Source organism: Phascolarctos cinereus, unplaced genomic scaffold (genome assembly GCF_003287225.1).
Source record: "Phascolarctos cinereus isolate Bilbo 61053 unplaced genomic scaffold, phaCin_HiC Scaffold_889;HRSCAF=1542, whole genome shotgun sequence".
Classification (NCBI taxonomy): Eukaryota; Metazoa; Chordata; class Mammalia; order Diprotodontia; family Phascolarctidae; genus Phascolarctos; species Phascolarctos cinereus.
The window spans coordinates 1-15,024 of NW_027556278.1; the positions used below are offsets into that span (position 1 = coordinate 1).

Sequence of the window (15,024 nt, forward strand, 5' to 3'; positions counted from 1 at the left end):
AAAAAAAAATAGCTTAACCACATGAAATAATGATCCCAACCTTAATAAAATATATATGCAAATCAAAACAATCTTAAACTTTTACTTCATAACTTGTAAATTTGAAAAGATAACACAAGATGTGAATAGTCAATGTTGAGGAGTTGTGGGAAGATAAGGCATACTGATGCATTTGCTGGTGGGACTATGACACAGCATAGCCATTTTGAAAACCAATTTGGAAATATGCAAATAAAGTGACTAAAATGTCTATATCCTTTGAACCATAGTTCCATCCTTTGACTATTATTCCAGGGAGGCAATTGATAAGGAGAAACTTCCCATTTACATCAAAATCTTTATAGAACTTTTTTTTTGACAGTCAAAAGTTGGAAACAAAGTAGATATCCATTTATTAGGGAATACATAAGCAAATTGTGGGTATAGGCATGTAATGGAATATTACTGTGGTATAAGAAATGAAAAATGCTACTGAGAAGTATTGGAAAGATCTACACGAACTGATGCAGAGTAAGGTAAGGACAGGGAAAATAATATGCAGTATGACTATAATAATAAAACAAAGAACACTTACACATGTTTTTTAAAAGTGAATTTTACAAAATTTGAAGAGGAAATATGGTTTAAAAGAAGAGGTAGAAGATATTCCCACCTCCCACCACTTTGAAGAGGTTGGAGGTCCATAACTGTTGCACATTGCACATATTTTCAGACTTTTTTGATGTGTTGACTAGTTATGCTGATTTTTCCTATAATTAATTTTTTTTTGCTTTAAAAATACTCTTTTTATAAGGAATGACCCTCTGAAGGGAAAAAAGAAAGGAAAGAGTGTATCAGGCATAGGGTACCTGCAGCCTTGAGGCTGCTTGTGGCCCTCTAAATCCTCAAGCAGCCCTTTGACTGAATTCAAATCTCACAGAAAAGGATCCTTTTAAGGGGATTAGTTCTCTGAGGTTTGGATTCAGTAAAGGCTGTGCTTGAGGATTTAGAGGCCACAAGCAGCCTCAAGGCCGCAGATTCCCACCCTTGGAGAATTGATACTAAGGAAACTACAGTAATATTGTGAAAAAGAAAATAAAGAGAGACAGAAAGAAAGAAAGAAAGAAAGAAAGAAGAAAGAAAGAAGAGAGAGAGAGAGAGAAGAAGAGAAAGAAAGAAAGAGAGAAAGAAAGAGAGAAAGAAAGAGAGAAGAAAGAAAGAGAGAAAGAAAGAGAGAAGAAGGAAGAAAGAAAGAGGAAGAAGAGAGAAAGGAAGAGAGAAAGAAAGAGAGAAAGAAAGAGAGAAAGAAAGAGAGAAAGAAAGAAAGAAAGAAAGAAAGGAAGGAAGGAAGGAAGGAAGGAAGGAAGGAGAGAGAGAGAAGAAAGAAAGGAAGAAGGAAGGAAGAAGGAAGAAGGAAGAAGGAAGGAAGGAAGGAAAGGTTAAATGGGAAAAAATGCAGAAACTTTCTGTGACAAAGATCTGCTACTTGGAATCTATAGGAACTGATTTAAATATACAAGAAGAAGAACCATTTTACAACAAATGGAATAAAACAGGCAGTCCGTGGGGGTAAATGCAAGTTGTCAACAATTATAAGAAAAAAAAGGGCTCAAAATCACTAAAAATTAGAGAATACAAATGAAACATTTCTGAGGTTCTACCTCATGCCCAGTAGATTGACCAAGATGACTAAAATATAAAATGAAAATTGTTAAAGAGGTTATATAGGACAGACATGAAGGTACCATTGCTTAAGCTGTGAGTTGGTCCAGCCATTCTAAAAAGAAATTTGGGATATGCTCAAAAAAAATGACTAAGTAGCACATACTTATTGACCCATCAATATCAGTTCTAGACATGTATTCCCAAAGAGATCAAAGACAGAAGGAAAGTCTCATATGTACAAAAATAATTATGCAACGATTTTCATTGTAACAAAAAAGTGGAAACTAGGAAAGGGGGTGGGAAAGAGAGAAATATTCAACAATTAAGGAAGAAATGAGTGAATTTACTATATGAATTAATGAATATTCCATCGGCGTAATACATGACAAAAGGAACACATTCAGAGAAACCTAGGAAGATTTTTATGAACTGGTATAGAATGAAGTACATCTTTGTATGTACTTTGTATATGGAAATATTCATAGAAAATAGGATAGTAGAAAGTTCAGATTAAAATTAGACAGGAGAAATTTTGGAACTCTTGCTAAGGACCCTGGCATTCATAGTTCCAGAGGACTAAAGACCTGTAGAGAGTTGTCTAGACTAGACTCTCTAGAGTGGACTGCAGTCTCTGCCACAGGAGAGGAATTTTTAATTACTAGCTTGGAGAGTTTCCTCACCCTGTGCCATAGAAATTCTACCTTTAGTTTCTATCCCTCCCAGGGATATTAAGCAGAAAGGACTCATATGCAAAGAAATGTGGATGACAGGGGTGCAGGGGAATATTTTTAAGTGGGTCTAGACTCCACCAGGCCATTTAAGTATCTTTAGGCATACAGGACAGCAGCGACCAACCTAATCATTGTGAATATTTCCCTTGATAAGATTCCAGAGGATTTATAAATTACCTTTTTACCTTTCTCCTCTCTTTCTATTTAAAAGTGTTTTAAAAGTTTACTTTTTTTTTAACAGTTTATTTACTATTTTCAAGGATACCTTAAAGATAGCTATCTCTAGATAAGGATATATATGATTGCTCTTAATTGCCTATGTTTAGCTGAGTACCACAAGTGAAAAGGGAATATTTGGGGACAAGCATCAGTGGTTAGTTTAAATATGGAATAATTAAATTAGGTTTCCCTGTCAATCAGAGAAGGATACATCCAGTGTTCAGCAAACTCTAATAATCAAAATTGGATGTGATCTAGGGGCTCCAAGCAGTGATGATTTATATTAATAATCAAAATCCTTGAACTCACTAAAATAGCAGAGAAAGGACCCACTTGGACCTGCAGGCCATTGAGCTTAGATTAAAACTATGTGCATATTTCTTATCGTAGCTAAGTCCCTCTAAACATGCTCTGGGCAAAAATCTTCAGCCTCCAACTCAAGAAAATTAGGGTAGATAGAGAGTGACTTTTCCTTCTGTCTTTGATCTCTTTGGGAGTACATGTCTAGAACTGATATTGTTGGGTCAATAAGTATGTGCTACTTCTTCAGGGAAAGACTGAGTTGATCCAGTGGGAGGACATAGGCATGGTCCAGGAAGATCTAGCTCTCCTCTGTTTCTCTTGGAGGGGAAGAATAAAAAAGGAATAAATACCTAGACTTATGATGTTTCTGCAAAACAACAACTGCTGTGCGTGTGTGTGTGTGTGTGTGTGTGTGTGCACGCGTATGTGTGTACTGATATTTTTCAGGTTCATAATGAGAGAAGACACAAGTCCTTCAGGAAATAGGCACATTGATAGACCATTGGTGGCTGTGAATTGGTCATACCATTCTGGAAAGGAATATATTTTTAATTTTTTATTTATTTCATTTTAAATTTGTGGAATAAAACGCGTTTCCGTACAGTATAAAAAAAAAAAGGTGATTGCACATGAAACTGCAAATCTATTATGTACAACTTGCTATTCCTTTTAAATATGTAATAAAGTAATGTAAATTTCTTTTCCTATCTTTTTCTTCTGTCCAGCTCCCCAACCTAGAGATCACTACCATTACACATGAATATGTATATATGTGTAAATTTATTCTATATATACTTCTGTTATTAGTTCTTTCTCTGCATGCTAACAGCATTTATTGCATATGATTTGAAAGGACACTTTTAATATTTCTGCTTTTACTATAAAATTTTTATCTCCTAATATGTGGTCAGTTATTGTAAAGATACCATGAAGTACTGAGAAAAAAGTTTATCTCTTTCTCTTTTCATTCAAGTCCTTTCAAATATCTATCATATCTGGTTTACCTAAAATTCTTTTCACTTCCTTGACTTTTTCTTATTTATTTTTGTGTTAGATTATCAGTTCCAAGAGGGAAAAGTTAAAATCTCCCACTATTATAATACTACTACCTACTTCCATGTGTAATTCATTTAACTTTTCTTTTAAAAACTTGGATGTTATATCATTTGATGCATATAGGTTCGGTATTGATATTGCTTTATTATTCATAGTACCTTTTATCAAAATGTATCTACCCTGTTTATCTCTTTTAATTAAATCTATATTAGCCATAACTTTTTTCTGAGATCATGATTGCATCTGCTGAAACATACTAAATTCTACTCTAACTCTATATTCACACTGTGTGTATCTCTCATTCTTAAATGTGTTTCATGTAAACAACATATTATTGGATTTTGCCTTTTAATCTATTCTGCTATCTGTTTCCATTTTATGGATGAATTCATCCCATTCACATGCAAAGTTATAATTAGTATTTGGGAACATCCCTGTAACTCTGTCTTCTCCTCTTACCCTTCTGTTCTTCATTCTACTCACTCCTCTGAGTCTCTCTTTATCCTCTCCCCCCTATACACTGTTTCCCCCCAAGACTTTCAAATCTTAATCCACACACCCTTCTAAAATTTCCTCCCCAACCCTTCTTCTACAGATCCAGAAGACTTTTCCATCCCATGAGATGTAAAGTTCCTCTTCAACCAAGATCTGAAGCGAGTGAGATTCCAACATTAGCAGTCCTCCACCTCCATCTGCTTCTTCTTGCATCAGTTCTTTCTTTCATGTTCCATTGTTGAGATAACTGTTCTTTTTATCCCATCACAGACAACTCAGATCCAACATTTATTTCAAACTACCCTAGTACTGATGACACTGTTAAGAATACTAATAGCATTTTCATATATAAGATGTGAACAGTTTGACCTTAATGAGTCCCTTATAATTACTCTTTAATATTTTTCTTACCTTTCTTCTGGATCTTTTGTATCAAATTTAACATTGAGTTCTAGTCTTTTTGTCACAAATACCTGAAAGGTTTTCAGTTTGTCAAATATATAATTTTTGGATATATTATCCAAATATATAGTATAGCATAAATAGATATAGTATAGTTATACTTAACTTTGCTGGATAAGTAATTCCTGCTCACAACCCCAGCACTTTTGCTCTTTGAAATATATTATTTCAAAACCTATGGGCTTTTCATGGAAAAGCTGCTACATCTTGTGAGATCCTGATTGTATCTCTAAAGAGTCTAAATTTTTTTTTCTTATTGCTTGTAATATGATCTCCTTAATCTGGGAGTATGGAAATTTGAGCAAGAAATTCTTGTAAGTTTTCCATCCAGGCTCTCTTTTAGGTGGTGAACGGTAGATCATTTTCTCTTTCTAGTTTTTAATTAGAGTATGAAGTTGAAATATGTAGTAGTAATGATAGTAATAGTTGTAGTAGTACTAGTACTGGGAGTAATAGTAGTAGTAGCTATTGTTGTAATAATAACAATTTCTGGTAATATTTATATAGCACTTACAATGTGCCAGACACTGTACTAAATGCTTAAAAATTATCAACTCCTTTGATCCTTTCACAATAATCTTGGGAGATAAGTGCTATGATTATCCCCATTTTATACATAAAGGTACTGAAGCAAACAGAGGTGAAATGACTTTCCCAGGATCATATAGCCAGTAAATGTCTAAGGCTGGATTTTAACTCAGGTCTTTGTAATTCCAGGTCCAAGACCCTGTCCAAGGTGCCACCTCACTGACATCACATTGTGAGCAGTTAAGCTGCCATCATAGTAGGATACATGTATATTTTGAAGTATATAACATGAGACAATTAATGAGCAGAAAATGGCTCCTAACTAACTGATGGTAGATAACTACACACAAGTATAGGATAGAGGCCCTACTGAAAAGAATCTTAAGATCTGGGGAGGAGCACAAGATGGGATCAATAAACATATCTGAAAGAACACACAACGTAAGATGCATATGTATAATTCAGGCTTAGATTGAATTGTACAGACTGTAAGAACTAAAAAGGTCACAGGGATATGGCACCTAAATTGTGATTCAAGGGTGGGTGAGATTTCTGCCAGTGGAGTTGAAGTGAAGTGAAGAAAAAAGAAGAAATATTCCCAGAATGGGGAATTTCTGGGGAAAGGATGGGGAAAGTTAAATCATGATTTTGGCAAAAGTCAAAGGCAGTATTAGATTATGCTAGAAGAGCATATTGGGCTGAAAGCATAGAGGGCTTTCACTGGCAGGCAATGGAATGAATACATCTTGTTCATAAAACATGAGGAGACTCTAGAGCAGTTGGAACTAGGGCTAGTCCTTCACATGTTTTAGGAAGGGAGAAAGCAGAGCTCATAGGAGGGGGGCACTCTGACAAATCCACTGGCAATTGGGGTGGTGTCGATATCTTCTGAGTCAATGGCAGATTTCAAAGTAAAATTTTGTAAGATGGTAGTAAAAAACAAAAATAATTCCATCCGAGCCAGACTCTCACCAGCACATATCCGTTTTCCTGAAAGAGACAAATATAAGGATTTGATATTTGTAAACTTCTAAGTCATCTAGGCCACTTCTTTGGACTTACAGGTAGCCCACTAACACTCAGTGTCACTAGGTAAAAAACTGCATGCATTCCTTTCCTCTCTGGTCCTTGACTCCTTTGAAGAGCCAAGACAGAGAAGAAAAAGCCCTCCTGTATGCTCTCCCTCAGTCAATCTCCCCTGAGCCAGAGCAAGTTCTGGGATTTATATTCAGAGGAAAGGAGTCATTGTCTTAGGGAGAAACAATCCCTCATTTTTAGTCTCAAGGAATAACTTTGTGAGTACCCACATTGACTGCAATGAGGAAAGGTGACAGAAGAATGATGAAAGCTCCTTTTGGGAATCATCTATCACCGTTCTGGACAGAAAACACCTCTGGAGTCTACCCCACAGCTTCATGGCCATCCAGCCACTTGTCTTAACTACTCACTCCTAGCTCTAACCCAGGTATTAGAACCAATTGAGCAGGGCATTGGAGACCACAATATCAATGATAGTTAGCTGCCTGCCAACATTCTTGTCTGCCAGCGCCAGAAGGGGCTATCGGCACCATTACCTAATAACCAGTAGGTTCCCCAAGACTTGAAGGTGAAAGGACAGACCATCAGTTATAATTCTGTACCAAAAGATCCTTATTAAAATATACATGGCTTGGGAATGGGATTCCATGCTCATGTGTCCTAGTCAGCAGTCACATTTCTATAAAATCATAAACTCTAAGATTAGACCTTCAGTGACCTTAGCCATAATGGTACCTGAGTAATAGGCCTTAAGATAACCCAGTCCCATTCCTTGGCTTGATAAAATACAAGATTATACCATGCTAACACAAAAGCCTGGAAGATTTATCTGAGAAGTAGCTCCTGGTTGACAGTGCCTTGGAGGATGGTTATTAATGTGGGGGCGGGGGTTGCTGTCACTCTGGATGCAGAACAGAGTGGCCACTATCTCGTTCTGCCTCTTTTTTGGAACAGCTACTCTGAAACTCAACTGATTTGTTGATGAACCTAGGCCTAAGGAGAATTAGAAGAATGATTTACTATGTCTTCACCCTACTCCCTGGTTATATAAATTGGAAGGACCATAATGGTCACCTAGACCAACCCAGTTTTTGGGCATATTAGGTAACTGAAGCCCAGAGAAATGAAATAATTTGACCAAGGTCACACAAGTAATAAGGTCCTCTGAGTTATCAATCCATCTTTAATGTACATATTTAGATGAATGTCTTACCTGTTGAAAAAGGCATGAAATAGTCGCTCTTCTTAAAGTTGCCACTTTCATCCAGGAAGTGACCTGGGTCAAACTGGTCTGGATTAGGGAACTCTTCATCATCATGCAGAATAGAAGACAGCAATGGCACGATGGTGGTTCCCTGAAAAAAAGAGATACAAATAAATAATTAGAAAATAAGAATCATAGAATGTCAGAGCTGAAAGAGAATTTAGAACTATCACCTAGTCAAAACCCCTGATTTTTAAGTATGGAAAGAGCCAATCTTTTTAAATAGTTCTGCTGATAGTAAGTTAGAAAGTCTACAACACTATTATGAGAGATGAAACTGAATTTTGACACTTGAGGAGCAGAATCAGTACTGATGAGTAAAATACACAAGGAGGCAGATTTCAGGTTTTAAAAAGTTAATAAAGTAGCTTTCAATCATTAGATCTATCAAAAGAGGAAAGAGCTGCTTGGGTGGACAAGAAGCACACTGATCATGGATAAGATTAAGCAGATTCCAGATGATCTGAAGAGACAGAAATTAATTGTGACCTGTATCAGGATGTTGAAGAATAACATAATGTCACACAGAAGAATAAGGCAAGAGCTGATAAACAAGTTGGGAGCTCTTCTTGAAGATGAAGAAACAAGATGTTCTGAGGAAGAAGCACTTGTTTGTAGTCTAAAGAATGGTAAAGGAAGTTCACAAGTGTTATCTGGCAAGGCATCCAGGAAGAAGAAAAGAATAATGGTTGGTGACTCCCTGTAGAAGGATACTGAAACAGTTGTTTGCTGACAATAACTAAAATGGATAGTTCTGGGGCAGCGAGGTAGCACAGTGGAAAGAGCACCGACCTTGAAGTCAGGAGGACCTGAGTTCAAATCTGGCATCAGACACATAACACTTACTAGCTGTGTGACCCTGGGGAAGTCACTTAACCTCATCGCTTCACACACACACACACAAAATAAATAGATAGTTCTGCCATATTACAAGAGCATATGTCCAAGAGATAGTGGAGAACCTTACAAAACAAAGGGGACAACTACTACACACATCTGGTGATTCACATGAGCAAAAATTATGATACTGCCGTAAACAATCTGGGAAGCATTTCCAAAAGGTTTTGACATTAAGGGAAAAAAAACCCTAAAGACTTTAGGAGCACAGGTGGTGTATTCATTATGGTTGTATTGGAAACAAAAGATTCAGAAAGGAAAGGCAGATTTCAGAAGTGGACATCTTGTAAGAGGGTGTTTAAAATGGGATTTGGATTTCTGGACCACATCTTAATAAAAATACAGACATGATGAACTCCTGAACAGGAGTGGAATGATGCATCTAGCAAAGGTTGGAAAGATGATTATTTTGATTCATTACAAATATAGTCAAAAGGCTTTTTTAATGCTTAAAGTGCTATTTAAAAAAGGTGGATTGGGGATTTTAAGACCTCAAAGGCATAAATAGGGCTTGGTATGATGAGATGCTTAAGAAGACTGAAGTCCTGGAAAGGCTATAACTTATTCAAAAGAAAGCAGATAGGAAAAAGAGAGTGGGGTAGTATATATTAAGAAGAACACTCATGTGAGTTATTTAGGAAGCAGAGGAAAGAAGAATGATGAGAAGCATCTAGGTAAAGAGAAATGGAGGCAACATCAAAACTGGCATTGCCATTACAATATGCTACAGACCATTTGGACGGAAAAAACTTGACAAGGAATACAGAAAACAAATTATAAGCTCTGGAGGTTAGACATGATATAGCAGTGATAGAAGACTTCAATTATCCATTCGATCTCAAGTTTCACTTCTGTCAAAAACAGAGCAGTTTGTAATTCCATGACTTTTCTTAATGATAATTTCATCCTGCAATTATAGTGGAACCAGTTCTCACCATCTGAGAGGAACTTGGATAACAAAGATGTAAATAGAGACCTGCAGATCCCCTGTGGCACAGCATTCTTCCTCTGGAGGGATCATGCTGTGTTGCAGGATATGCAATCACACTTTACACACTTTCAGTGCACATTTATGGATGTAATAAGGGGAATTTTTGGGAAAGTGACCGTCCATCTTAGAGTTTATACAGGATCAACTAAGTGGCCCAATGGGGAGAGTACAATACTTGGAGTCAGAAGGAACTGATCAGGCCTCAAACACTCACTAGCTATGTAACCCTGGCCAAATCACTTACCCTGTCCTAGACTCAGTTTCCTTATTTGTAAAATGAGCATGATAACAACACCTACATTTCAGCATTGTTATCAGGATGAAAAGGGATAATATTTGTAAATTGTTTCACAAACCTTAATGCTAGCTATTATTATTATTATCACCAAGAAAGACAAGAGTTAAGTTTCTCAAACACAAAGAAAAAGAATTCTGGTGATGGAAGAAAAAGGAACATTCTCTAAAGATACCAATGTGGATAAGGTAGCCAGGTGCAGTAAGGAGACTGCTAGACCTGAAGTCAGGAAAACCTTCATACAAATCCTGATTCAAATTTATTTGTGCGTCACCTAGTGAACCAGGGGTCTCTTTAAGACTTAGTTTCCTCACTTGTAAAATGGGATAATAATAGCAACTATTCCCAGAGAGTTGTTTTAAAGTAAATAAGCTCATCTATGTAAAGCAAACTTCAAAGTACTTTATAAAAATAGTTATTATTATTATAGTAAATTCACCAATAACTGAGATTTTTCAAGGGCAAGGATGAGTAAAAGGAGCATGTCACAGTTCCATAAAAGTGACAGAAGTGATAAGACCCAAAATGCACACAGGTTGGTACAGCGAACAGAGCACTACAAGAAGAGATTTTTGGGGGGTGGAGCCAAGATGGCAGAGTGAAAGCAGTGACTTGCTTAAGCTCTCCTCCAAATACTCATAAAAATGGCTCTAAACAAATTCTGAAGCAGCAGAACCCGCAAAAAGACAGAGTGAAACAAATTTCCACCCAAGACAACCTGGATGATTGATCAGAAAGGTGTATTGCACCAGGCTGGGAGCACAGTGCAACACAGCTTGGGTGCTCAGGCCCCAGCAAACCTGGAGCAGGCCTCAGAAGAGTGAATCACAGGCAGCTGTGGAGTTTCCAGACCTCAATCACTTGCCAAAGACAACTTAGAAGGTCAGTGGGAAAAGTTGTTTCTGTGTGCTGAGAAAGGAAGGCAGGTTTCAGCTCCATTCCCCAAGAGCTGGCCCTGGGGGTGGGGCAGCGGGTTCCCTAGCTTTGGCCCACAGACTGAGGGGAATCAGTGGCTGATCAGAAAGGGACTGCAGGGATATCTTTGCCAGTGCTGGGCAGGAATCTCTTGCTTTACCCTTGTTTGGATCTGGGTCACAGTTCTAGGGGCATTGCTGGGGTGAGGAGCTATGGCATGGAGGAGCTTGTAGTGGCTGTGGAGAGAAGCCCTCCTCACAGTTATGACAGAAAGGAATACTTGTGGTCACAGGCCAGGAAAGGAGTAAACACCTTGCCCCTTATCATACCACCTTGGAAGAACTGAAAATTTAAGTCCCTAAAAGTATCTCTGAAAACAGCATACAAACCTGCAGAAGCTTGGGACAGTACATTCTCCACATTGGAAGCAGACTCTTACGTTAACAAAGAGTTTAAAACTCAAGTAATTGGCCGGGATCATGAGCAAGCAGCACAAAAAGAGTCAGACTATATTACCTTACTTTGGTGAAAAGAAGATCAAAATATACAACCAGAAGAAGACAACAAAGTCAAAGCTCCCACATCCAAAGATTCCAAGAAAAATATAAATCAGTCTCAGGCCTTGGAAGAGCTCAAAGGATTTTGAGAAGCAAGTAAGGGAAGTAGAGGAAAAACTGGGAAGAGAAATGAGAGTGATGCAAGAAAATCATGAAAAACAAGTCAACAGCTTGCTAAAGGAGACCCAAAAAAATACTGAAGAAAATAACACCTTAAAAAATAGCCTAACCCAAATGGCAAAAGAGGTCCAAAAAGCCAATGAGGAGAAAAACGCCCTAAAAAGAAAATTGGCCAAATGGAAACGGAAGTCCAATGCTCAATGAAGAAAATATTTCCTTAAAAATTAGGATAGAGCAATTGGAAGCTAGTGACTTTATAAGAAATGAAGACACTGTAAAACAAATGCAAAAGAATGAAAAATTAGAAAACAATGTGAAATATCTCATTGGAAAAACAACTGACCTGGAAAATAGATCCAGGAAAGAGAATTTAAAAATTATTGGACTATCTGAAAGCCATGATCAAAAAAAGAGCCTAGACATCATCTTTCAAGAAATTATCAAGGAAAACTGCCCTGATATATTGGAACCTAGAGGGCAAAATAAAATTGAAAGAATCCACCAATTCCTCCTGAAAGAGATCCCCAAAGGAAAACTCTAGAATATTATAGCCAAATTCCAGAGTTCCCAGGTCAAGGAGAAAATATTACAAGCTGCCAGAAGGAAACAATTAAGTGTTGTGGAAACACAATCAGGATAACACAAGATTTAGCAGCTTCTATTAAAGGAAAGGGCATGGAATCTAATATTCCGGAGGGCAAAGGAGATAGGATTACAACCAAGAATCACCTACCCAGCAAAACTGACATAATCTTCAGGGAAAAAATGGTCATTCTGTGAAATAGAGACTTTCAAGCATTCCTGATGAAAAGACCAGAGCTGAATAGAAAATTTGACTTTCAAATACGGACTCAAGTGGAACATGAAGAGGTAACAGGAAAGAGAAATCATAAGATTGACCTGTTTGCATTCCTGCATGGAAAGATGATATTTATAACTCATGAGACCTTTGTCAGTATTAGGGTAGTTGAAGGAAAAAAATATAATAGATAGATAGATAGATAGATAGATAGATAGATAGATACAGACAGAGAGATAGACTGATAAGAAGGCACAGGGTGAGTTGAAGATTAAGGGTCATATCTGGAGAATAAATTAAGGATGAGGGAGGATTATACTTGGAGAAGAAGAAAGGGTGAGGTAGAATGGGGTAAATTATCTCACAAAAAAAAACACAGAAGAGTCTCTTACAGTGGAGGGGAAATGGGGAAGATGAGAGGGAATGAGTGAATCTTATTCTCATAGGATTTGGCTTAAGGAGGGAATAACATACACATTCAATTGGGTATGGAAATTTGTCTTACCCTAAGAAAATAGGGGAGAAGGGACAAGAGAGTAAGGGGATGATAGAGAGGAGGGCAGATTGGAAAAGGGTGTAATCAGAAGAAAATACTTCTGAGGAGGAACAGGTGAAAAGAAAGAATAGAATAAATGGGAGGGCAGAATAGGATTAAGGGAAATAGAGTTAGTTTTTCACAACATGTCTACTATGGAAGTGTTTTGCATAACTGCACATGTACAACCTATTGAGTTGCTTGCCTTCTCAGTGAGGGTGTGTGGGGAGGGAGGAAGGAGAAAATTTGAAACAAATTTTAAAAACATATGTTTAAAAAAATTTTCATGCTACAGGAAATAAGAAATACAGGAAATGGGGTACAGATGTCTATCCTGCCCTACAGAAAATAGAAGGGAAGGGATAAGAGACGGGGAAGAGAAGAAAAGAGGACAGACTAGGGGAAGGGATATTCAGAATGCATACCATCTTGGAGTGGGGGGAAGGTTGAGATGGGGTGAAAATTTGGACCTCAAAAACTTGTGGAAATGAATGTTGAAAACTACAAATAAATAAATTTATATTTAAAAAAAAGGGATGTTTTTTAAACCATGTTGTGAAAAAGAGGAGGATTAAGAAAGGACAAACCCACAACCCAGAGGCTTAAAGGACAAGGATGACAAGTGACAAGAAAAGAGAACTTCTCAATTTTTCTTTTGCTTCTGTTTTTTTTTTCTGACCAAGGGAATGATCTTTGAACTGAAAAGATGGAATAAATAAATAGATAGAGCTAAAGGATAGAATACCCAGGGAAGTAAGGAGAAAATTGGGAGCATCTAGACACCTTACCAGAAAATAAAGTGAAAAAAGTACACTTCAGATTGCACTCAGAGTCTAGAACATATTTCTAAAGAGATCATTAATCTAGCAAAGGAAGGAATGAGGCAACGACTCGAGATAAGGAGGTAGTGATCAGAAGGATCTGGGCTGGAATCACCATTGTTTCTATTTTTTGAGGATGTTAATAAACTGGTAGATCAGGAGAATGACATACATAGACTTTTCTTAGATTTTAGCAAAGAATTTGATAAAGATTTCCATGCTCTTCCTGTGAAAGTGATGGAAATATACAGGTTGGAGTATCACACTATTAGGTGGATTGAAAACTGATGACTGACCATATACTAAGGGCAATTATTGAAGGCTCAAAGGCACCTTGGAAGTAGTACTGTGTCTCCACAGCACACAAATGAGGATTGTATTCCTTCTGTAAGTCATATCTTAGGAGGATGCTGAAGAGCTGGAGGCTACTCAAGGGAGGGCAACGAGAATGGTGAGAATAACAAGTCCATGCCACGTGAGGATGGGTTGAAGGAAATAGGGATATTTAGACAAGGCAACAGGAGACGTAATAGAACTGGAGACTTGATTCCAAGTGTTTCATGGACTTTTACTAGAAAGAGAGAGGAACTTTGTTCTCTTTTGTTTTGGGAGTCAAAACCAAGAGCAATAGATTAAAGTTACAAAATTGCAACTTAGGCTTAATACAAGATAAACAAATTCTGTCCAGATTAGAATAGAATTCACAGAAACAAAGTGGTTCCACCTCATTGAAAATTTTAAGCAAAGATTAGATGACCATGAGGTGAGCATATGTAGATGGAATCCTTTTTCACATTGGGAATGCACATATGACACTGAAATACCTTCAATTCTGAAATTCTGGGACTACTTCTCAGGGATGTGGGTTGGCCTGAGGTTCCTTCTAACTCCAAGATTCTAGATTTCAATGAGAGACAGTATAAAATCTTGTGTTACATGAAAACACTTCTGACCTTGGGGATAAGATATTGTCTAAATTGAACATCTTCTGACACCGCATGGGGCAGACTGGTGGGAACTAGGTCAATGTATCGCTGTATCTCGTGTATCACAGCATTGGTGTAAGGCATCTTGTTTCTGTCCTCCATGCAGGGACTTCGATTTGGCCAATCACACAATCAATTTCTTCATGAAGTTTTCCTGTCACAATACAAATGAAAATTTATTTTAAAAGTAGAGATAAAAACAGCTTTGCTCATATTTTCTCTGATTTTTCACTGAGTTACATTGATAAATAACACACTTGACTCTGATATTTCAATAGATAGAGAGAGAGATGAAAATTCCATTTTAGACACTTTTTTAAAAAAATATACATTTATTTATTTTTAGTTTTCAACATTCACTTTCACAA

General features: G+C 37.2%; 1 protein-coding gene across 1 annotated transcript; it reads right to left on the bottom strand.

The window, feature by feature from the left end:
• Positions 1-5,880: 5,880 nt before the first annotated feature.
• On the bottom strand, positions 5,881-14,806 carry LOC110204689 (cytochrome P450 2C42-like). The gene is made up of 3 exons (XM_020980793.2): positions 14,624-14,806; positions 7,690-7,831; positions 5,881-6,428 (listed from the first exon to the last, which is right to left on the bottom strand). Exons 1-3 carry the CDS (start codon positions 14,756-14,758, stop codon positions 6,247-6,249), a joined length of 459 nt encoding a protein of 152 aa, XP_020836452.1. The 5' UTR covers positions 14,759-14,806; the 3' UTR covers positions 5,881-6,246.
• Between the last annotated feature and the right edge of the window lie 218 nt (positions 14,807-15,024).